The sequence below is a fragment of the Syngnathus acus genome, chromosome 14, assembly GCF_901709675.1.
Source record: "Syngnathus acus chromosome 14, fSynAcu1.2, whole genome shotgun sequence".
In the NCBI taxonomy this organism is placed as follows: Eukaryota; Metazoa; Chordata; class Actinopteri; order Syngnathiformes; family Syngnathidae; genus Syngnathus; species Syngnathus acus.
The window spans coordinates 3,944,299-3,967,848 of NC_051099.1; the positions used below are offsets into that span (position 1 = coordinate 3,944,299).

At 48.5% G+C, this 23,550-nt stretch overlaps 3 protein-coding genes and 1 long non-coding RNA gene across 4 annotated transcripts; 2 read left to right on the top strand and 2 right to left on the bottom strand.

The window, feature by feature from the left end:
• Positions 1-63: 63 nt before the first annotated feature.
• On the bottom strand, positions 64-3,202 carry LOC119133804 (protein NipSnap homolog 2-like). Its single transcript, XM_037269962.1, has 10 exons — positions 3,046-3,202; positions 2,435-2,559; positions 2,310-2,355; positions 2,154-2,248; positions 1,476-1,546; positions 1,225-1,365; positions 1,116-1,147; positions 861-955; positions 709-792; positions 64-607 (listed from the first exon to the last, which is right to left on the bottom strand). Exons 1-10 carry the CDS (start codon positions 3,144-3,146, stop codon positions 543-545), a joined length of 855 nt encoding a protein of 284 aa, XP_037125857.1. The 5' UTR covers positions 3,147-3,202; the 3' UTR covers positions 64-542.
• Positions 3,203-3,321: 119 nt separating this feature from the next.
• mrps17 (mitochondrial ribosomal protein S17) lies at positions 3,322-23,410 on the bottom strand. The gene is made up of 7 exons (XM_037269963.1): positions 22,673-23,410; positions 10,845-10,937; positions 7,970-8,051; positions 6,108-6,198; positions 4,413-4,528; positions 4,086-4,228; positions 3,322-3,941 (listed from the first exon to the last, which is right to left on the bottom strand). Exons 6-7 carry the CDS (start codon positions 4,206-4,208, stop codon positions 3,660-3,662), a joined length of 405 nt encoding a protein of 134 aa, XP_037125858.1. The 5' UTR covers positions 4,209-4,228; positions 4,413-4,528; positions 6,108-6,198; positions 7,970-8,051; positions 10,845-10,937; positions 22,673-23,410; the 3' UTR covers positions 3,322-3,659.
• LOC119133807 lies at positions 12,754-13,316 on the top strand. Its single transcript, XR_005100195.1, has 3 exons — positions 12,754-12,865; positions 12,955-13,038; positions 13,113-13,316. It is a non-coding gene; the product is annotated as an uncharacterized LOC119133807 (long non-coding RNA).
• On the top strand, positions 13,343-23,363 carry elnb (elastin b; the record flags this gene model as incomplete). The annotated part of the gene is made up of 43 exons (XM_037270081.1): positions 13,343-13,667; positions 13,781-13,828; positions 13,909-13,971; positions 14,050-14,079; positions 14,165-14,227; positions 14,299-14,343; positions 14,427-14,663; positions 14,753-14,788; positions 14,882-14,941; positions 14,984-15,217; positions 15,300-15,332; positions 15,402-15,692; positions 15,798-15,827; positions 15,896-16,018; positions 16,110-16,217; positions 16,287-16,319; positions 16,415-16,609; positions 16,898-16,933; positions 17,023-17,145; positions 17,218-17,259; positions 17,329-17,376; positions 17,537-17,590; positions 17,774-17,857; positions 17,941-17,964; positions 18,039-18,059; positions 18,139-18,165; positions 18,236-18,280; positions 18,369-18,545; positions 18,646-18,981; positions 19,070-19,108; positions 19,187-19,240; positions 19,696-19,734; positions 19,806-20,039; positions 20,137-20,175; positions 20,254-20,577; positions 20,655-20,687; positions 20,762-21,163; positions 21,244-21,591; positions 21,679-21,771; positions 21,936-21,986; positions 22,269-22,292; positions 22,401-22,466; positions 22,556-23,363. Coding segments are annotated over 43 exons (4,761 nt in total), but the record flags the coding sequence as incomplete, so codon positions are not given.
• Positions 23,411-23,550: the final 140 nt, after the last annotated feature.

The following is a 23,550-nucleotide window of genomic DNA, read 5'->3' on the forward strand; positions in this document are numbered from 1 at the left end:
TACAGATAAATACATGCATGTTGTAAAGCAAGCATTGTGTGTGCTGTGAAATAATACGAGAGGTGAATTCAGTTGAAGTTTAATTTCATTCTGTACAACTAAATCATTCAAGCAGGGATGGTCATACAAGTTAGCACAGTCCCATCTTCTTCCACCCATTAAGTGCCAGCAGCAGCCCCATCACCACCCCATTAGCAGCTCAACAAAATCAATAAACTCAGCTCAAAAGACAAACAAACCTGATCAAATCCTCAACGGATTCTACATTTAGGGAAGCTTCAACGTGTTTAATAGAGAAACTACAAGCATCGCCAGGGAAACCAGAGTTTAATTATCCTTCTGTTTTTGTGGATTCATTTCAAAAATCAATCAAGTTCATCAGTAATCATTTCTTGGGAAGTCATCTTAAGTCTTCCTCAGAGGAGAAGACCATGGTGGTAAAGATGTTTAAGATGCTCACACGTCAGAAGCTCACGCTCCAAGCAAAGCCAACCGGGACACCCTCCTGGCACCGTCGCCTCCACCGCACGGGGTTGCAAGGCTCACTTTAAAGGCGAACTCTTCAAGGGAATCATGACTCGAGATTCCATGTGCTGAATAAGCGGCACTGCAGGAAGAAACCAAACCATCACAACAAAATCCTGACCACTCTCCCACTGAGCCATGGCGTCCAAATAAGAAGCAAATCTGCGGAGCGAGTCGCCTCACCTGTGTAGTAGACGACCTCGTCCCAGCCTTCTCGCTGCCAGGCTGCATTTCGAATGTTTTCTCTGGACTGCAGATCTTTGTAGGCTGGAAGATGATCACAAAATGAAGAGGCAATCCAATGAACACCTGATGCAACCTTGCAAGGCACTCACCCCACAAGTGGTGAACTTGGTACAAATCTCCGATCTGAGAGAAAAATCCTCCCACGGCTTCCTGGTTCTGCTGGCGGATATCGATGGCGCGCGCCCTGCACAGGGGGAACGGAACATGAGCGGAACGCCAGCCATCAAGGAATGAATCACAAAACATTTGTTACGGACAGACGGAATGGTGGACGGACACAGCAAACATCACAACTCCACCGTACAATAAAAAGTGGATGAAATATTGTCGCGGGACGGACTCACCAATAGTTGCCCCACTCGATCATGGTGCCGGGCTGCAATGCAAACAAACAGAGGGCAGCGCGTCAAGTGATGGGTGGCAGAAGCGAGCGAGCGTGCAGGAAGCCATTACCCTGAGCTGATACGATCGCAGTTCGTAGATGTTGGGCCCGTCGCGGGGGACTGGCTCATTCCAGAAGCTGAACTCCAGCAGCAACTGATTCCTGCGGGACAGCAACATCTTCCCGCGCTCCTGCCGGTACTCTGCAAACATCTGGCATGATGCGTGACATCATCATCAGGAATTATCAAGGTCCACAATGTCAAGCGATGACGGAAGGAGCAAGTGTAATTTTGTCAGCGGTCAACAGGTGGCACCCTTACCTTGTTCTGCCTGAGTTTGCTCATGACTTCGGTGAGGGCCGGATAACCTCCTCGATATCGCCACAGGTGCACTGCAACATCAACGAACAAAATTCATCACTGGAATTCAAAGATCCGTTGCTATTGATGCTAACCGTTAGCATGTCAATGGTATGTTCAAAAGTCAAAGTCAGCTTTATTGTCAATCCTTCATATGTCAAGACACACAAAGAAACCGAAATTCCGTTTCCTCTATCCTTATTGTGTTAGCATTAAGCTCACAGGCCACTTTGCTTGTTGTGCAACGATCTTTTTTTGTGTTTAGTTTTCGAGTAAGCTTCAACTGGGTGGGGCCCAAAACAGGTTGAGGCCTTATCTTGGATTAAGTGCTCACTTGTTGCCGAACTTTAATTTGTCATCGAGCCAGTTCCTTTGAGTTCAGCGCAATTATCATATTTCAAGCTTGCGCTCAGCAGAAACGTGATTTCACAAATATGGCTCCCATCTTGAAAACCTGCATGTGTATGCAATATCCTTTTGAGGATGAGAACCTCTACATTGTCCGAGAAGAAAATCAACTGAATCTGGTCGTACAAATTCTTACAGGACATTGCAATCTCCAGAAACAAAAACTATGTCCACAGCGTGCCCAAAACCAAACAAGCCAGTGTGTGTGTAACAAAAGAGTTGGCGTCTGACCTGCCTGGTCCTGTTCTCCGTACCATGTGTTCCATGTTCCGACAAGCTCGCAGGGGTATTCAGGATCGCCGTGGATGGAAGGCAACACGCCCTCACTAAAACCACACGCAGAAGATTGACTTGTGAGCCAGTGACAAGCATACAAAAGCACATTACCATAATTGGTTGTAGTCGTCCAGGCATTCGGGCTTGACGTTGTGAACTGCAAAAGTGAGGACGCAAAACAGTTTGGATGGAGAGCGTCCGAGGAAAGCGAAGATTACGCACAGTGCGCCACTCACACTGGATCTTGTACAAGTTGTTGTCTTCCTTCTTAGCCAGCAGGTGCGAATGGGCGTCCTTGCGCGGGTCCACCTTTCTCACAAACAGAGACTTAAACCAACTGTCCTGCAGCCCCGACAAGCTCCTGGAACACACAACACAATCATGACACAGTCAGTCAACAATAAAAGTATGTTAAAACAAAACAAAAAAAGTACAGCGGTCACAGAAGTTAAGCAAAACTGCTTTATCACGTGACTACTGAAGGGGCAAGCCGTGCACTGCACCAAGTCACAAGAATGTTGACAAGTCAATATTGTGACTTTAAATACACATTGCCAATCACGCCAACTTTTCTGCTACTCGTGCTCGAAGCAAGTGGAAACATTTCATGGAGAAACACAAGTCGCCATTGAGTGAGACGGGATCGACATCTCTTCTAGGAACAAGGCTTCTTCTCGGCTAAGGAACGACGTCACACGTTATGTTAGCTTTAGCCACCGAGGTTAGCCTTAGCTTAGCCACCGAGGACGTCGCTGGAGCTTGACATTGATGCGGCGCCGGAGCGGACTAAACTCTAAATTGACTTTGTGTGAAGGCCTCGCCCAAGTTGGGGTCGATGAAGACTCACCTGACGGAAACACGAAACTTCCCGCATGTGGCGAGACTTTGGTGTGATAGTTTGATACTCGTTAGCCACTTCGGTGCCGTGTGAAGGACTCGCGCCGCCATCTTGCTTCAGGCTTACGCCCACGGCGGCGGACGGAAGGCTGGTTGGATCAAAACTAGTCGACAATTGCACACGCTCCGCTTTAGACGTGATCATGTCACTTACACGGGCATCGGGTCAGCTTTGGCATTTCAACAAAAGCATTTTTTTTAAATCCACTGATTAATTGAAAACGTATTTGACCTGAGAATGCATTATTATTCATTAGTTGCATAAAACAAATCTGCAGTGCGTGAGCTTTTTATTGTAATCTATTATTGAATGATCTCCATAGGACTTGACTATGCAGTTTTGTCATGGAACAAAGCCATAAAAAATACTTCCCAAATACCCCGTTTGAGGTCCGACCAATTAGCACTGCCTCATAGTTGTGCAGTTATGTATTCAAATCCAGTGGCATGTTCTCCCAGTGTTGGAGTTGCTTGTCTCTGAGTATGCCAGCTCCCTCTGACACTCCAGAATTGTGTTCGGAGCGCTCCACAAAATCCTCATACAATGGTCAAACCATCCAAGCATTAATGCGACGTGTCCGCTGAGATGTTCAAGCTTTGCACTTTGTGGGCCAAAGTCTCGCAGTCGACGTGTAGGTTATCCAGCGGCTCCAGGAATTGGACGCCAGCCACCCGCTTGCCCGTCAGCGGGTCCACGGCACGGCCCACCTTGTGGACCACCTCGGCCAGCTCGTGCTTGACGTGTTTGGAGCGCGGCTCGGCCAGAGCCTTGAGCAGCACCACGTCGCCCACTGTGCACTGCTGCTGTGCGTCGTGCGCAAAGTAAGTCTTCCTCCTGTTGTAGTACTGAACAACATCAACACCAAGAGGAACAGTTGAAACGTTGCTCGCTAACACCATCACCAATGTTCACATGACATCACTGCACATACGAGCAGCCACATGTCATTATTCCTATTATTATTATTTGGCCATGCCGTTATTGCATACCTTGAGCAGGTAAGGGTCGAGCACGAGCCGAGTGACGCGTACTTTTGCAGTCTTGGTCATTTTGGTTCCGATGACTCGGCCGATGATCCACTTGGCGTGCACAGACGCCTGCTTGACCGACATACTTCTTCGTCTGTTTCTTTCTGCTCAAACGAAACGAGACCAATGTCAGCCGGAAGTCAGACAAAAGTCAATAGTTTCTGGACGCACTGCGTGCTAATGCTAATCAACTCTCCGGGGCGTTCAGGCTGCTGTGGTGTTCACGGTAGCCTTGGCTACCAAATGTTTGGAAACGTGGTCGTGACGCGACGTGAGGGCCAAACTTACGTTTTGAGAGAACCAATTTTAGGAACTACAAGGTCACCCGAGACATCTGGACATGCCCCTGCTCTTCATAGTTCACGATGCAATGCGTGTCCCAGTTTGATGACGTCATGTACTTCCTACGGCAGAGGAACAGGGACAAACCAGCAATTTGAAAAATTCCGCGTTTGTATCTTAACGTCACAAGCACCAAAACAATATCAAACATCTTAATTAAGTTCTCAGCACCGATCTATAGACTACATGAAAACGACAATAGAGAGGGAGGGCAAATTTTGAAACACATTATTTTTTTATTCATATTTAGTATCATGTATGATGTAAATGCATATATCTGTAATTTTTTATTTTTAACGGGCAGATCAAGTAAAGGTAAATATGAGTCTGGCAGTGAGTCTGGCAGACAGGAAACCCGGAGAGGAGCTTCCTGTGAGCGGCGTGTCGGCCATTTAGGGCAGCGAAAGCCAAGCCAACTTCTTGCCTTCTCTCTTCTTTTTCTCCAATGACTTCACTCGTGCAATCACGTCATCATGCGCACACGCACCAACTCATTACTATTATGATTGTGATTATCACCCTGCCGCCTTGTATCAAATATTACAATATTTATCCGCACATAATCTCCTGGCTGACACACAGTGCAAATATTTGCAGAACATGTGACGTTCCACATGTATGTTGTGTTTTCAATAACAACACGCTAAGCTCCTTATCACACGTTTGCTACAATAACAACTTTTTGTTCTTCTTCTTTGTCGTCACATTTCCAGATGGGAATGCTTTTTCAAGAGATCCAAAAGCGATGATAACCATAGGAAAAAATGCAGATTATATAGTGAACGAGTTTTACGTTTCAGAGTCGCATTTCATCTTTAATCACTACGCTACGCTGGTCTTTTGAAGCCTTCCTGTCAAACAAAAGCATTGTTGTACTTTGCACTGATTGACGGATGGAAGTCACGTGATTGTACCCCCTAACAGGGAGACTTGACTTGCAGGTTACCAAATATGGTTCTTATTAATGTCTCCATTCTGCTTTGTGTGTAGGGTGTGGGCGGGGCTAAGCACAGAACGACAGGCAACACATGAAGTCAATCAAACATCAGTCGAGAGCTCGAGAACAAAGCCAGAAGACACGTGAGACCTTCCTGAGACTCTAATTGAATGAAGTAGATTGCTTCATACGAGAGCTAGCGGTTAGCATGTTTGGTTCCAACCTCCTTGTGTGGAGTGGCGAGTCAACCTGTTGCCTCTGTGCTGGAGTAGGATTTTTAATACCTCAATGTTGAAGTTCTGCTCATGATAATGGGAGCAGATGTCACGATTATGTCAAATTTAAAAGGTAAGCAGAGCGCTGACGTAAATTCGGCTTAGCTAAGGGTGTTGCCAGCGTTGGCGTCCGAAAAGAAGTTACAGTCACGTTCAACTCGTGAAACTGGAGCTTTGTCTCCACACAAACAACACTTGTACAAGTCTTTGCAGTTGTGTGTGTGTACTGATGTCATAGTGTGACATCATCAGCAAGCGTTCAACCTCATCAATCATTTCAGTTTTGCTGGAAACAAAACGCCGACGATGAAATGTTCAGCTGGTCAAACATGCTTAAGTGTCCGCCTTCCTGCTTAACAAGCGACTTGACATGACAACTTACAAAACGCACGCATGAAGAAATGTGTCCCAGAAGCTTGTGAAAATCACCTTTGTCTTCATACGTAGAGGCCTCGGGTGATGTCACAAGCTTGGCTTCATCCAACTCCGGTGAGCCTCACAAGTGAAAAGTCAAGAAGACCTGGAACAAAAGCATTGAAAGTGACCATTTAGATGTGGAAGTTCATACAAAGGTCAAAATCTGACTGATTGGTGGTTTGGACAAGACCGCTCTAGCCCTCCGCCCTCCAACTTGGTGTTTGATGTGCTGTGGCGCGTGCGAGTGGATCAGCACCAACCCGTGTTGGAGGCCCTCAAAGGTCAAAGGTAACAATGTGTTAGCAGTTTGCTAGACGCAAACATCAAGTCTGGAGGGATTGGGAGATATTCCCTGGGCTGTGACATCATCTCCCTCCCCCCCACACAGTGCTTTACATTTACTCACTTTGCTTTTCTTTTGTCTTGAGCAGCGACAAACATAATGTGACGTCACACGGCAGCAACAACAACCGTTGCTTTCAAACTTTTTGTTTCACTCCACAGGATCATCGTGATTTTCCAAGCTGATCATATAATCGACATGTAGCATAAAGTGCACACGAACATGTTGACGTCAGGCCGAGACTTTACAAGCTGAAGGAAGTCGGCCGCCGGCCATGCTTCACCTTTTCACTGGCGGTTGCCGCACAAAACTAAATATTTTGCAGACAAGCTGACCCCCACCACGCGTACCCCCCAAAGCACCCCCCACTACCAACACTCTGCCAAAGAAGCCCCCCCCACACTCCCCCCAGTCGGGACGGCTCACACTTCACGTTAACGTGTTTACAGAGTGTCGTCATTGTGTGCGGCGGCCAGCAGTGTTGTTCATGCACATACACACGCACTCCTTCACACACCGCTCCTCAAGCAGGTCTTCAACATAAAGCGCCACTTGTTTGCAAAAAAGAAAAAACAACAACTTTGATTTCATTAAAGGCTTTCAGGGGCCACCAATGACAGAAAAGAAGCAGCTGCAATCTATCGTTTGACACACATACGCGAGTAAGCTAGCTAGCTCGCTAGCTGGTCATGTCGCTATCAGGGCTGCGGCTAACGATTTTATGAATCCATTCATCTTGTCGATTTGTTTTCAATGAATTGATGACTCGGGACTGGTTGGCTGCGTTTGATTGGCCGAATGGTGTCAGGGTTGGTGAAAGAGAGTCATGTGACAATAAAACGAATCTATCAGCAAATTATAACGGAGTCACTGTATGGGATGGCGTCGCCCATCCATGGCAACGTGGGACTTTGCGAGCCGTGATAAGCGTGAGAGAAACTTTTGCAAAGATTATCCAACGCCAACGATAACACTTGCAGCTTCGCTGTCAGATAAACAAAAACATGTTTGCTCCATTGGGGCAGCAAATGTGACACATCGGCGCAGCGACACGCTGGCCTGTGTTGTCCAGCGCTTCTCACGACCCGCTGGTAGCCCCGACGCTGCTCGGCGCCAAGACAAACGGCGGCAAAGCAAAACCGCAGGCCGGTGTCGTGCAGACAGGCCGCCATCTTTGAGGAATTTCTAGACTAGCAGGGAAAGGCAAATTGACGAGCGATGCGTTGCGTGTGTCATTATTGAGTCTTCCTTCACGAGAGCCGTCGCAGAGTAAGATAAGCGATCGTTGCTATTATTCAAATGTTGCCGCCAAAAGTTGGGAACTGACCTGTCCTTGTGTGGTGTTGTTGCAGGAAATGTTGTTGGACTTTGGAGGTCCTATTATTGTTGTTGTTAGCATGTTGCTAAGCTGCCACGGCCTGATGGATGTTGTTGCTCAAATAAAGCTCATCATGAATCATGAGACTTTCCAACATGCGTAATGGCGTCCGATCCAATCTCAGTCTGCTTGTAAAAAAAAGGTGCCACCCACCTGAGCTCCGTTTCCTGTTGCGTGAACCCCCGCCGCCGGGTCGCCGCCGGACCCGGGTGGACTTGATTGACACTTTCAGCACCTGCGCAAATGAACGGACAGACTCGTAAACATCTCGAAGCTGAGTCACCGCGTGCATGCGCCGCCTTGCGCGCTGTCATGGCACACATGAGCAAAGCACCGTGGGGTGAACCTGCTAGCCTGCAAAAACATAACACAGGCATCAAGACAAAGCAATAAAACATGACACATGACAACAAGCCACAACATGTGAAAACAGGCCACAACGTACCACGAGCAGACGACATTATGGGATGAAGCCCATGTGACAGCCCTTATGGACATTCTTGAGGACAGGCGACAACAAAAGACAACATGATGAGTCTTAAGGGCTCATGACAATATGCGATGACGCATCATGCTAATTGATGACATGCGACGTTTGTCACAACGACACAAGTCAAATTGTTTCCAGACGTACTGTACGCTGAGAATCCCCCACAATGCAAAAGTAGCTGCAAAGTAGGAACAAGTTGTCATTTTGTCGCACTGAGGAATGCGCGAGCGCTCCAAAAACCAGCAGACGTTAGCTAACGTCTACATTAGGACGCAGCCTCAAGCCAGCGACGGGGCGGCCCCCCACTGGGCAAGCCTGAGGGTACAAGTGCACAAAGCACGCCTACGTCCAGAAAAACAGCAGCGCGATAAGGTTGATGAAGGGCAGACTGCGGCAAAAGGGCGCCAACGCGTCTTGACTCGGCGCCACATCGCGCTAGCCTAGCATATCGTATGTAAACGTTGGCCTTGGCTGATACTCAGTGAAATTTTTGATGAGAGTGATTTCGGCGTGGCTCGCAGATCCTTCCCATGACTCATAAGGACCCCCACCACGCGCTACACCCCCCCCCACCACCTCCCGAGAGGGTTGGAACAACAGGCAATCTCGAACTACGCCATACATAAACATTGAACGCAGACATCATCCATCATGGTGTCAACAATACAGCCACTAAAGTATTGGGACAGTTCTCCAATCAATCAATCAAACAGTCAAATGAGCTGTCAGTCAATCAGAGGCTTTTCCACAGGAGGAGCCTGAAAGGCCAAAAGACCTTGCCACTGTTTCTCTTTGACGATGCCTTGTGTTGTCTACATGTTGAGAAAAAAAAACATCCATTCCTGCACGTTTGAAGAGTGCTACACAATGGCCGACTGACAGGGAGGGATTCCCACCGCAGAAGAAATCCTGGCTGGAGGGGGTCACGTCGTACGAGCGGCGCACGTCTAGCAGAAGGACACAAGAAGGTGGCTTGTGTGCGAAGCTGTTTTTGCAGGGCGACAAACAGCAAAGCAGGATGGCGAGCAAACAAGTGGAAGGAGGTCACTTCCTTGGAGCCGGCCGGCACCACAACTTATTTGCCAGCCTTTACGACGCAATCCGGCGCCATGAATGGACGCTGTGTCACGCTCGCTCATAACAAACGTGGCCATCTCCGAGGGCTTGGCGATACCACCGCATCCTTCTGTGAGGACGCTGGCTCGCCCCGCACATGCAGCTTGTCAACACGCACGCGCCTCAACGCCACAACATGCGGCACACATGCTGCTGACATGTTGACGCCGTTGACTGCTGCAGGTGTGACTGCCATGATGTCACACACTCGAGGATGTGAGCACAGCTTTCCACTGCTACACACACACACACACACAATGGAGAAAGTGCAGCAAAGTGCATGTGAATGCTTTGACTGTTAAGTATTGAACGAGGCCATTCTTTTCCCCTTTTACGGGCGGCGGCGACGCTTTGAGATGCGAGTGAGTCATCTTAACGGTTTTTCCACATACAAGCTGTGCCCACTTGTCGCTTTGACTTGCGAGCGTGAGCTTGAGATACAAGCTGACTGAAGCCACTTGAGAGTCAAGCGCAGCCGACAGTTCCCGTCCAGCGGATGCATGATAGGCTTTTTTTCTTTGGTGACATCATCGGAGGTGCTGGCCACGTTGCCGGCTTGTCATGTTTCATCACACGCAGTTGAACAAAGTAACCACGGCTGTGAGCGAGCGGACGTTTTTTTTTTTAGCATTTCTTTTTTCTCCTGAAATTGGATCGTGTTTCAGCACATAGCTATGCGTTGACATCAACGCAACAGAGCAGACGCAGAACATCATCGCACACCAAGTACGGCGGCTCAGGTAGCAAGCGCGCACACGCATGTGCACACACCTGTGGTCATGGTGCTGAAGCACCGAGCTTCACTTAAGTCCTTCAAAGCAGACAAGTCAGGTCATGTGACCTCACATGACCTTTGTTCATGTGCCCAACCCTGCATTTGATCCCAACCTAAGAAGAGAATCCTCGAGGCGTCCTACCCAGATGCCCCAGCCGCCTCATCCGGCCAATCAGAACCGATCTCGAAAATCTGCTAATCGATACGCGACTGTGCTTGCTTTTCCACAAACATCATGGACTTCATCATCCATCTTCATCATCCGTCCATCCGTCCAGCAACTGTATCTATCTATGCTGGTTGTGGTCCACTGGTCTTAAAGTGTCCAGTTAGAGTCTCCCTTTCCCTCAGACACCCCCCACAAGAACCCCCCCCCCCTCCATGTTCTTAAAGTGTTTGGCAGTGCGGAGGCAAATAAAAGTGTACTGTACGGGTGTGTTTGTTTGAACAAAATGATTCAATGTGTTTTCTCGGCTTGTCTATCTGAGCGTGAGCGTCTGCGCTCCAATTAAAGCCGCTTCGGACCCCCCTCCCCGACAGGCACCCCCTCATCCCCCTCCTGGAAGCCAGGAGGGATAAAAGCGGCCGGCTTGGAGCGGGCCACGACATTTGGGAGCAGGATGGCAGGAGGGATGAGGCGCTGGTACCTGAGAGACGCCAGCCCACCGGTGCTGATGCTGCTGGTGGTGGTCCTGGCGTTGTGCAGACCCTCGCTGCAAGGAGGTAAGTCGCTTTTTCCTCTGTAAAGATCACATGCATGCTTTAGAATTCTCAAAGGTGATGAATCGATATCTCATCAATGATCAAATTCAACTCTTGAGAATTGATGGTCGTTACAAATCATACCAGTGACTGAATTGATGTTTCTGAATGTGCACGGTCCTCTTTTTCAATTAATGGATGGAAATTAAAAACATGTTAACTATTATGAAATTGGTTGACGAATAAAAAAATAAAAATAAAAATCGAGCGTGAGTGTCTGGGTGCGAGTTGTGGTCGACAGCAGCTCCTTGCGAGTCTTTTCATTTTGTATTTGTGCCATTCAGTCCATGGCTCTCCTTGCTCACATGCCATGGCATTCAATACCTGACTCGAACTTCACTCGAGTGATGGTGTAAATCATTGCTAAATATTAAGGCAGAACTATGTACAGTCACTCGAGAACTATACAGCTGTAAATTTGATGCAAACTGGGTGAAACAAACAAGTGGACATGAATTTGTCTTCTAGTGCAACATGTCTTGGCATCTTTTACACTAACAGTAGTGATGCAATGAATGCATGAATTATGTTCCCATTGTGAGAGTCCAGTTGTCCAGAAAAATTCATATAATTCCGAGTTTTGGGGGTCTGGCAGAACCTTGGTGGGCTTTGGCGAAGGGGAGCCTGGGGCCAGGGGGTACGCATTGAAATGCTACATGACGTTACAATCAGACGAGTCATTCACATTCTTTAGGAATCCCTGCAGACTGTTTTTTTTTTGGGGGGGGGGGGGTGTACAATTGTGCTTTCCTTTTATAGCTAACTTTCTATTTATGGAACTCGGGTTACATCCAACACAACACAAGCCTCTCAATTAACGGCAGAAGTAAAAACATGTGTTCTGGATGAGGGGCTTTCTCCACTCAGACCACTCTGGCTTATTTCATGTAGACACACACACACGCACATGTACACGTGCACACACACACAAAACGCAACCTGGGTGATTTTTGGTCTTTACAAATTGGTATTTCCCAATAAAATTCTTTGTGCTAGCAAAGTCATTAAAGAGTAATGACTCGTACAATATTAATATTCATGTTTCCAGGAAAAATAGTTCCTGCTCCAGTTATGATGCCAGTCGCAGAAAATTCATCTGATTTGACATTAAATGGAATCTGTGTACAGGTGTGATACCCGCTGGTGTTGGAGGAGCAGCTGGAACTGGCACCGGTGCTGGAACTGGGTACGGTTCAGCTGGAGCAGGAACTGGATTCAGACAAGGTGGGGCAGGCACAGGATTCGGTCCTGCTGGTGGAGGCTTTGGTCAAGGAGGAGCAGGAGGTTGGGGCATTTAGTTTTATTGAAATAAAACCAGAAGTCAGTCTTTAGCATTTATATGCATTCTGTCTTTTAAAATTGTATTGCTCAGGTGGCTTTGTTGGTCAAGGTCCAGGAGGATTCCAGCCTGGCACCTACGGTCCAGGCAGTGGTGGAGAGGGAGGTTATGGAGCTGGTATGACAAATTCAACTCAAATGATGATTCTTATTTCATGTGGTGCAATTGTCTAAGAAGACTTACTTAATAGTTCAAACTTCTTGCAGGTGTAAAGCCTCCAAAAACAGGTAAGGCTTTCTTCTCCTGCTTGTGCGCAGTCGTCTCTATTTATGTACTTAGATATTTTTCTTTCATACATACTGTATATAATGATCCTGGTAATTATTCTAAACATGACTCAAGGTGGCGGCTATGCTGGCCAAGGAGGAGTCAATGGAGGCTTTGGACCAGGACAGGCAACCGGGGGTAGAGGTTTGGGTGCAGGTGGACTTGGATTAGGCGGTCTTGGAAGTTATGGAACTGGGCCCGGGGGAGCCTCTGCTGCTGGTTTTGGTCCAGGAAGTCAAGGGGGTGTGGTTGGATCACAAGGTGCCAGTCAAGGGACCGGAGGAGGCCTCGTACCTGGAGGTTCGTTCAAATTTACATCATCCTGTCATCAGAATCGAGCAATATCATCACGTTGAATGGAAAATAAACCAAGTCTGTTTTTGATTCAGGTGGCTTTGGTGGAAGTTACGGCCAAGGCGGCAGTGTCCAGTACCCAGGACTTGGTGGAACTGGACCCAAACCTCCTAAATCAGGTACCTGATCAGTAATGTATGTTTATTTATTTACTGCTTCAAAAAGAGGAATATAATTCTGATTGTGGTAACAGGTTACACCCCAGGGGGAACAGGATTCGGACCTGGTGGTGCAGGGGTTGCACCAGGGGGTGCTGGATTTGGGCCTGGAGGGGCTGGATTTGGACCTGGAGGTGCAGGAGTTGGGCCTGGTGGTGCAGGATTTGGGCCTGGAAGTGCCGGCGTAGGGCCTGGTGGCGCAGGATTTGGGCCTGGAGGTGCCGGCGTAAGGCCTGGGGGTGCAGGGGCAGGGCCTGGCACTGCAGGTTTTGGGCCTGGGGGTGCAGGGTATGGGCCAGGAGGTGCAGGGGTTGGACCTGGCACTGCAGGTTTTGGACCTGGAGGTGCAGGGTATGGGCCAGGAGGTGCAGGGGTTGGACCTGGCACTGCAGGTTTTGGACCTGGAGGTGCAGGGTATGGGCCAGGAGGTGCAGGGGTTGGACCTGGCACTGCAGGTTTTGGGCCTGGGGGTGCAGGGTTCGGGCCAGGCGGCGCAGGATTTGTACCAGGGGGAGCAGGGCTTGTGCCAGGAGGTGCAGGAGTTGGCTCAAGTGGGAAGAGTGGGAGCAAAGCATCAAAACAACTTCCAGGTACATTGCTATAGAGGACAACTCGTTATTTTATATATATGACACCAGGTCACTTTATATACAGGACAGTTTGGGGCCCTTGATTGCTAAAATTGGCCTCTGCTCTCATACAGGTGTAGGGGTTCCTGGACTATACCAAGGTGGATTTGTACCAAGTCAAGGTATATTTAAAGACACAGATTTAAATACACCAAATTATTGAAACACAAACAAATAAAAATTTTTGATTTCTCTTGACTAGATTTTTTAAGCCGAGGTATTGTCCCTGGAGTGGCAACAGGAAATGGACTTGGGCCGCAGACAGGTGTGAACTCCATTTCAAATCTGCCATTGCTCTGTGGAGCATATCTTACAAATTCAAGTGTTGTCTTCTACCTTGCAGGTGGCGGGGTACTCGGCCAAGGTGCAGACAGTAAGTGAGAGCATATATTCAAACGGCAAATATCTTATCATGACAATACCCACACGGAAAGTCAATAATGAATTTCTTTCTTAAGATGGTCGAGGACAGCAGCTGCCAGGTGTTTTTCGTGGGTACCCTCTCATATCACCCAAGTCAGGTAACTAAAGTCTGATTTAAAACCCGATTAGTGAATACAGACAGACCCAAAATGGATTTTCACTTCAACAGGAGTAGGCAAGTCAAAAAGTCCAGCCAAAGCAGCAGCCAAGTATGGTAAAGGCACTTTCTTTCAATTTTATCCCTTTGACAACATCCAAAATAATAAATGCTTGAGCTAACCTCATTGTGTCCACCAGGTGGAGTTGGAGCAGGTGCCCTTGGTCAAGGTGGTGCTGGAATACCTGCAGGAGGGGTCGGTCTCCCTGGTTTTGGAGGCGGAGCTGGAGCAATAGGTGGACCTGGAGCTGTTCCTGGATATGGAGGAGGAGTTGGAATAGGTGGCGGACCAGGAGCTGTTCCTGGATATGGGGGTGGAACTGGAACAACAGGTGGAGCTGGAGCTGTTCCTGGATATGGCGGCAGAGCTGGAACAGGTACCAAATTTCTCAGTGTTGCTTTACAAAGGAAAGCATACATGAAGAAATAGATAAGTCCGTAAATCTATGAATGCTTTGTGCCCTAGGTTATGGTCCTGGGTCAGCCAAAGCGCTCAAATATGGTGAGACATATTCACCAAAAGTTGGCATCCTATCAATTTAACAACCTTAAAAAAATTCAAGTCTGAGGACATGTCGCCAAAAACCTTGTCCAGGGCAGTCTGGTGGTGTCGGCACTGGTGCAACCGGAGGCCTTGGTGGACCAGGAGGAAGGGGTGGTGCTGGATATGGTCCAGGTGGTGCGGGCACTGGGACAGGTGGTGCTGGATATGGTCCAGGTGGTGCGGGCACTGGGACAGGTGGTGCTGGATATGGTCCAGGTGGTGCGGGCACTGAGACAGGTGGTACTGGATATGGCCCCGGTGCTGCTGGAACTGGGTTCGGTGGTGTTGGCAGTGGACCTGTTGGAGGAGGTTATGGGCCGGGTAGTACCGGTACAGGACCAGGAAGAGCTGCACCAGTACTAGGAGGAACAGGAACTGGATCTGGGGGTAATTATGACTCAATTTTCTGTTGGAATAACTCAAGCACCCGTCTGACATTTTTTCCAATTACATTGTCTTCATATTTCAGGATACAATGCCAATGCCAAAGCCCGTAAATATGGTAAGATAAGTCAGGTGCACATTTATTGTTTGGATGTATTTATAACAATAACAAAACATCCCCCGATAGGTATGATGAGTGGAACACTGGGGAGTCAAGGTATAGGTACTGGGGGTGTTGGACCTGCTAGTGCTGGCACAGGCTACGGACCAGGAGGAGTCAGGCCTGGTGGTGTTGGGACAGGGTTTGGACCTAGTGGTACTGCAGCAGGGTTTGGCCCAGCAGCATCTGGTGGCGCAGGGGGATTTACTGGACCTGGGGGAGCTGGTACAGGTTTTGTACCTGGAAGAGGTGGTGTGAGTACTGGCTACGGACCAGGGGCAGGAGTTGGGCCTGGAGGTACTGGATATGGACCAGGAGGTAAGAAAATAAGTCAAAGTCAAAGATTAGTTAATCAAGATTAACTAATTATGGACTAATGACGAATGTGTTATTCTTAGTTGCTAATGGGTCTTAATTTTTCAGGTTATGCAGGTGCCAAAGCCAACAAATATGGTAAGAGGAACACAATTACCAATACTTGATTACAATTTGAGGTCTGTAAGTAAACTTGTCCTGTGTAGGAGGACTTGGTGTTGGAAGTGGACCAAGTTCTGGACAAGGTGGTGGAGCGGGTGCAAGACTGCCTGGTTCTGGTGTTGGAACCAGTGGAGGACCTGCTGGTTTTGGACAGGGTGGTGCCGGAGGTATAAGGAGTTGTAAAACCTTGTCCAACTATTTATATTCAATCTGTCGTGCTGTTGCCTGTCCTGAATAATGAGTGTCAATTGGGGACAGGTGGAACCGGGTATGGACAAGGTGGTTACAACACTGGAGTCGCCCCTGGAACAGGTTTTGGGCCAGGTGGAGGCTACGGTGCAGGGACAGGAACTGGATATGGACCAGGTTCAAATTACTGTCTGGAAACCATCAAAATCCTAACTATGACTGAACTAAACAAAATGTCATTCACAGGATATGGCGCTGGCTCAAAAGCTGCCAAATATGGTACAAATATTCGATTGCTTCATTCAAATTAACATTCTAATAGATGATTTTGTATTTGCTCCAGTTCCTATAAATGATCTGTGTGCTGGGTGTAGGACAAGGTGGACTCGGGGGCGGACAAGGTGGACTCAGTGGTGGGGGAATCGGAGGCGGAGCCGGACAAGGTGGACTCGGCGGTGGGGCAATCGGAGGCGGAGCCGGACAAGGTGGACTCGGCGGTGGGACAATCGGAGGCGGAGCTGGCCAAGGTGGACTCGGTGGTGGGGTACTCGGAGGCGGAGCCGGACAAGGTGGACCCGGTGGTGGGGTACTCGGAGGCGGAGCCGGACAAGGTGGACTCGGCGGTGGGGTACTCGGCGGAGGAGCCGGACAAGGTGGACTCGGCGGTGGGGTACTAGGAGGCGGAGCCGGCCAAGGTGGACTCGGCGGTGGGGCAATCGGAGGCGGCCAAGGTGGACTCGGTGGTAGAGGACTCGGAGGCGGAGCCGGACAAGGTGGACTCGGTGGTGGGGTACTCGGAGGCGGACAAGGTGGACTCGGTGGTGGGGTGACACAATGTTGTTGATTTGTCTTGTCAGGTTTCGGGACAGCTGGATCCAAAGCAGACAAATATGGTAGGAAATTGGACAAGTTTGAAGTCTAAAGTTATTGAAAGGAAGACATTGACTGGTAAATGAATTGAAATCATGATGTCATTTTGTAGGTCTACCAGGTGGAGTGCAACCAGGTCCAGGAAGTGGCACCGGCGCTCCAGTCAATGGCACTAGAGTGTACATGAACGGAACCAATACTGGTGGTGCTACTCGTGCAACAACTGGACCCGGTGGTAAGGTTCTGTCTGCGTAAAAAATATTATTTCAATGAGGTTAGTCAGTAATCCAAGTGTGTGCTGGGTCAGGGCGAGGAACTACACAAGGGACACGAGCTCCACTTCCAGAAGGCACGTACACGACACAATCTTTTGTGATTTCTTTGTAGAACTCTAACATGTTATTTGTTACTGATCCAGGTGGGACTCGCACTGACGTGGGAAGAGACGGAAGAGAATTTGATGGAGGTCCGTGTGCGAAAAAATAAAATGATCTTACATAGCTTAACTCTACTTCCAAAAAGTAGATTAAAATTCTGCAACGCATCATGTTCTGGTTGTCGGCTATCAATGACATCATCAGATTATCAAGCAATCGTTTCAATTTTAACAATCTGTTCCATTCCAGGTGAGGGTGGTCCGGGCAGTGTGATAGAAGGTTCTGGCATTGCTGCAGGAGAAGGTGTGTTGAACTGAAACTTCTTGCATTGGAAGCTCGAAAGATCCACAACGCTAATCAAAGGGGGACGTGTTCATGTCTAAACGAGGGAAATCGTTTCAAACAACTGCTTTTAGTCATTCATTGTTGTTTTACATGTGAAGCACTCATAAAAGTGTGCACATACATCCACTGCTATTGCTACAGGGGTCGGTGGCAGACCATTTGGTGCAGGAGTGGATGGAGATGGTCTAGGAGGAACAGGAATTCCCATCCTTGGAGGAAGACCAGGTTATTATCAGGCATTTCAAAGAATTCTTCAAATGACATTTCTGTGGATTAGTCACACTGCTGCTGTTGTTTTTATGAAACAGGTCTTGGTGGGACTCCTCTTCCAGGTCAGCGTTTACCTTTGAGATTGTGCTTGTTTGCCTTTGTGGACATTGTCTAAGGTGTGCTTGTTGTTCTACAGGATCCACAGGAGCGGCACCCGGTAGGTTTTGATGGGATCGCACAAAGCTTGCATGGAACTTCCCAATATGGTTTGTATTCCTTATCTTGTCTCTCTGCAGGTGGGGGAAGAGCTGTCCAACCAACCGGTATGATTTTTTGAGATTCCACTGTGTGTCTAACAGAAGACAAGCTAACTGCCGTGTCTTGTATTTACAGGCACAAGTGGGGTCCTACCTGGAGCCCAACCTCTCAAACCACCAGGTGACTCACTGACACATTTGAACATGACCACTCTTAGACCTTTTAATTGGATGCATTTTATAAAGCTCTGCTGGTCCTTTACGCGAAGGAGTCCCGAGAGGCGATACCCCTGGCGAAGGAGAGGGAGAAGCCCGTCCTGATACAGTGACAGATGGTCGACGTTGGACAGGAGGAACCAGTGCAGGACCAGTAGGAGGAAGTGGAATTGGATTTGGACCAGGAGGCACATCAATAGCAGTTGGGGCAACACAAAAACCATCCAAAGGTGCCTCCTATACCTTTTCTCATCAATGTGATATTTTCATAGCAACAAAGAAACAACATTTACACACAATCAAAATCCATGGATGTGGTCCTCTATACAGCATACAATCCAGACGGGACCAAAGTTGGAGCTTTACCTGGTGGAGGAGGAGGTGCCACCCAGGTAGTTGGAGGAGGTCCAGGAGGAGCTGGGAGCGGACCTGGTGTATTTGGAGGCGGTCCAGGAGGAGCTGGGAGTGGACCTGGTGTATTTGGAGGAGGTCCAGGAGGAGCTGGGAGCGGACCTGGTGTATTTGGAGGAGGTCCAGGAGGAGTTGGAATCGGAACTGGTGTAGTTGGAGGAGGTCCAGGAGGAGTTGGGACCGGTCTTGGTGGACTCGGAGGAATTGGGGCCGGCACTGGCGGAGTAGGAACCGGTCTTACAAAGCCTGGAAAAAGTGAGCTGCTCCTTGAACTGTGTGAAAATTATATAATCTAGGCAGAATTTCAAAAATATTTCTACAATCCATGCGTCCTCCATCGTAGGTTATGGTGCTGGTGGAGCTGGGGCTTTACCAGGTGGAGGTATATCCATGACATTTTATCCACAGATTTAAGTAGCAAACGTCTAAAAGTGCAGTCTGACCCTTTTCTCACGCTCAGGTCTACGCTTCCCAAATGGAGCTGGTGTAGGACTCGGAGGAAAACCAGGCAAAAGTACTGTACTTTCCTAGATTTGAGTTTTTCCATGTGAAAGAACTTCATCCAATAATGAATGTTTTTGTGTGCTGATCAGCATATGGAAATTTCAGACCAGGAGGCCAGGGTGGGGTTGGGCCTGGTGCCTATGGTGGACCTGGTGCCTATGGTGGACCTGGTGCCTATGGTGGACCTGGAGGTGGTTATGGTCCAGGAGGAACTGGGACAGGGACTGGTGGTGCTGGAGGAGGTCCCGGAGGATTTGGGACTGGACATGGTGGAACTGGAGGGGGGGCAGGTGGAGTTGGGAGCAGGACTGGCACGTTTGGACCTGTTCCAGGAGTTAGGCCTGGTGGAGTAGATACAGGTCTCACAAAACCTGGAAAAAGTGAGCTGCTTATAAACTTGTTTATAAAATGTGTTGTTGTAAAAGTTGTAAAAGATGCATTCACTTCACACGTCGTCAATTGTAGGTTATGGTGCCGGTGGAGCTGGAGTTTTACTAGGTGGAGGTAAGCCAATTATGTTTGACTTGCTGAATAAAATGACAGACATTACGTAAATATGTGTTCCTTCCTCACAGGTCTACGTTTCCCGACTGGAGCTGGAAGTCAAGTGGGGGTTGGGCCTGGTGGCTATGGTGGTACCGGAGGTGGTGGCGTTGGTCCAGGCGGAGTTGGGACAGGATCAGGTGTAAATGGAGGAGGACAAGGACGGTTTGGAGCCGGGCCAGGTGCTGTTGGCGGAGGTCCAGGAGGTGTCGGAACGAGTCAAGGTGGCATGGTGCCTGGATCAGGTCTCACAAAACCTGGAAAAAGTGAGCTGCGCTTGAACAAATGTGCAAAGTACACAGTAATTCTTGGTCAATTAAATGTGTGAAGAAATCTCCACATTTCACCTATCATGTATCATAGGTTATGGTGCTGGTGGAGCGGGAATTTTGCCAGGTGGAGGTACGCCAATTGCATTTCATTTGTGGATCTCTAAAGACGACAGATATTTCCTTCATTCCATTTTTGTCTTCATTTCAGGATATGGAACATTCGGAGCAGGAGGCCAACGTGGCCTTGGAGCTGGTGGCTATGGTGGTCCTGGGAGTGCTGGTACCGGTCTTGGAAACTATGGTACAGGGCTTGGACGTTATGGCACAGGCCCCGGAGGTTATGGTGCTGGGCTCGGCACTTATGGTGGTGGACCTGGGGCCTATGCTGCCAAGACAGGAGGCAGAGGTGTGGGTAGTAATATCGGTGGAACTGGAAACTTTGGAGCAGGAGCTGCTGGAGCAGGTCCTGGAGGTATGGGAGGAGGACCAGGTTATGGTGCTGGTGGTGCTGGTGGACTGGGGGGATATGGTGGTAAGATGAAAATTCTGAAAGCATGGTTCTTTACGACCACCTGAAAAATAATTGATATGGTATTTCCTCTTATTCAGGTTCAAGGTATAGTCCTGGAAAACCATCAAAAAGTATGTTGACATTGACAAAGATCCAGTCAGGTCTTCACATCAAGAACACTAACAGAAACATTGTTTATTTGTAGGCTATGGGGCAGGAGCTGGTGGAAATAGAGTTGGGCCTGCTGGCTATGGAACTGGAGCAGTTGGAGCCGGTTCTGGTCCAGGAAGTTTCGGAACAGGTGGTATAGGGCCTGGATCTTATGGGCCTGGCTCTGCGGGAGCAAGATTGGGCGGTGCTGGAAATGGAGCAGGTGGCTATGGACCAGGTGGTGGTGCCACAGGAGCTGGGGGAGCAAGATTGGGCGGTGCTGGAAATGGAGCAGGTGGCTATGGACCAGGTGGTGGTGCCACAGGAGCTGGGGGAGCAAGATTGGGCGGTGCTGGAAATGGAGCAGGTGGCTATGGACCAGGTGGTGGTGCCACAGGAGCTGGGAGCTATGGAACAGGTGGAGCAGGACTGGACATGAGGAAGCCGCCTAAATCTGGTATGATGACAACAATATGTTTTTCGGACATTACAAATGTCAAGTTAAGGCATACTAAAGTTTTTCTCTCTATACGACAGGATATGGTTCATCATCACTTGGAGGAGCTGGCTATGGCACTGGTGGCTTTGGACCAGGCGGTGCTGGTACAGGTGGATATGGACCAGGTGGTGGCATCAGACCCAATGGTGCTGGCATAGGAACAGGTGGCTATGGACCAAGTGCCGCTGGCACGGGAACCGGTGGCTTCGCACCTGGTGGTGGTTTCAGACCAGGTGGTTCCAGCACAGGAGGCTTTATGGCTGGGAATACCGGCCCAGGAACAGGTGGCTTTGGACCTGGTGGTGGCTTCAGACCAGGTGGTGCCAGTGCAGGTGGTTTTGGAATAGGTGGCCAACAATTTGGCACAAGAAAAATGCAGAAACCAGGTAATGCAACACTACATGACATTGTAGACAGTCACAAAAACATACATTTCATATTTTTAACAGAATTGCATGCATACTTTCCAACAGGAGGTGCTATTTCCAATGGATTTGGACCTGGCAGCTATGGCCCAGGGGGATATGGTCCTGGGGGAACTGGGACGGGCTCTTATGGAGGTCAAGGTGAGTGACTGGCAGGCGGATATAAGTCGTGCACCTTGGGACTAGCTTACCATCTTAATTTGAATGGACCTAATTAGTAATTCAAAGCAGTAATGATTAAAAAAGAAAAACACATTTTAACAGACATCTGACATTAACAGTCGCACGTGTGTGTGTTTGTTCAGCAGGGGGTGCTATCAACGGCTTTGGTGGAACAGCTCCTGGAGGCTATCCCGGTAAAGAAACCTTGATTCGTTTGAGCATGTCTCGGGTCTGTTGGAACTTGTTTTCAACTGACACGCAAAGGTGTAGGCCACTTCCAAATTATCCTCTCGGAAAATCATTTTATCTTGATCGTAAAAAAAATCACATTTAATCCAAAAGAGGCAGTACTGTTTTGATTTTTGCCGTACTGTAAATGTCACAGTAATGAATCAATTGAATTTGGTCAGAAAAGGAAAGAACGACTGAATGAATGGAAGCTTGACTTTTTATCCTTCCTGTCTGTTGTCCCGCAGGATACATGGGAGCTGCACAAAAATGTAAGCTACGCACATTTCCCTCAAGAATGGGGAAACCCCTCGTAATATTTGAAAGCATTGCGACAGAGCCTTCACAATAACATTCTTGACTTCTCATGTGTGCTACAGCGAGCGCGCAGAAGGCAGCCAAGTACGCCGCCATGCAGAACCTGCTGGGAGCTGGAGCCTACAGAGGTCTATTGTGTTTTTGTGTCACATGTTAGCATGACGCTAAACTACATATGGTTGTGTATCCATGTGTGTTGTTGTTGTTGTTGTTGAAGGTGGCGGCTGTCAGGGCAAATACTGCGGCCGAAGGAGGAAGTGAGAGCGCAAACCAGGATGTGACCTCATTGCTTCAACAGCGGTGCTACTTTGACCCCAGACCAAACACGTCCTACCTTCCGTCGGAGCTTCGGCAACAACCTGCTGACGTCAGCACCTCGCCGTCGTCGTCAGGATTCCCTCGAGACAAACCAAAATATTCATTTAAGCCAAAAGCGTTGAGATGCACTCAAGGAAACCTTTTTCAGTTCGGACGCTGCTGAGAACCTCCGCCAAGGAAAGGTCTCGCACCTTGGAGGAGGTCATCATGTGCTAAAGACCCAGCCCACCTCTAACACTGCTGATGAGGAATAACACACACCAAATGTGAGCCGATTATGATGAATTATTTATCAAATGTGAGGTCCTCACAAATAAACCCTAACTGTGAGGTCATAATATGCCACACGAACATCCGAGGAACCTCCTTTAGACATCATGAGAGAGTCTGTGTACGTGTGTGTGTTGGTGTGCGCATGTGTGTGTGTGTGTGTTTCCAGTGCGCGAGTATTAGTCCTAAGTTATAGTGACAAAGAGCAGAAGAAAATTAGCTTCTTAGCAATTTAGCCAAGTGTTACATTCAAATATCGTTTTGGAAAATTTGCTTCCCGCAATGCTGGTGAAGGTTGCGATTTGATTTTGCATTTGGAGATGTCACTGAATGAATCCCAAAGTCACTTTGGTTTTGTTGAAACATTTTCAGTGCGAACAAAATGGAGCACTTTTGTACACGCCGCTTTTCAAATAAAATATCAACTCATGACCTTATTGCAGCACGTGGGTTATTTTCTATGTCACACACACACACACACAGAGGGCGGTTGCATGTGACTCCCTGAAGGAACGCTCCTGATGAGACTTGACTTTTTGTAAGTGGATCCAAAGCAGGACGTAACAGGACCAGGAAGGTGGAGTCTAGGTTCTATACTGGGATGAGTCCACCAGAGGAGGGGCC

Excerpts from the sequence above, each read along its gene's own strand:
- mrps17 (XM_037269963.1), bottom strand. The coding sequence starts at position 4,208 with ATGTCGGTCAAGCAGGCGTCTGTGCACGCCAAGTGGATCATCGGCCGA. Across the intron at positions 3,942-4,085 it reads TCGACCCTTACCTGCTCAAG|TACTACAACAGGAGGAAGAC; the intron begins GTATGCAATAAC and ends GATGTTGTTCAG.
- LOC119133804 (XM_037269962.1), bottom strand. The coding sequence starts at position 3,146 with ATGGCGGCGCGAGTCCTTCACACGGCACCGAAGTGGCTAACGAGTATC. Across the intron at positions 956-1,115 it reads ATCGAGTGGGGCAACTATTG|GGCGCGCGCCATCGATATCC; the intron begins GTGAGTCCGTCC and ends CCCCCTGTGCAG. Across the intron at positions 793-860 it reads CCAAGTTCACCACTTGTGGG|CCTACAAAGATCTGCAGTCC; the intron begins GTGAGTGCCTTG and ends ATCATCTTCCAG.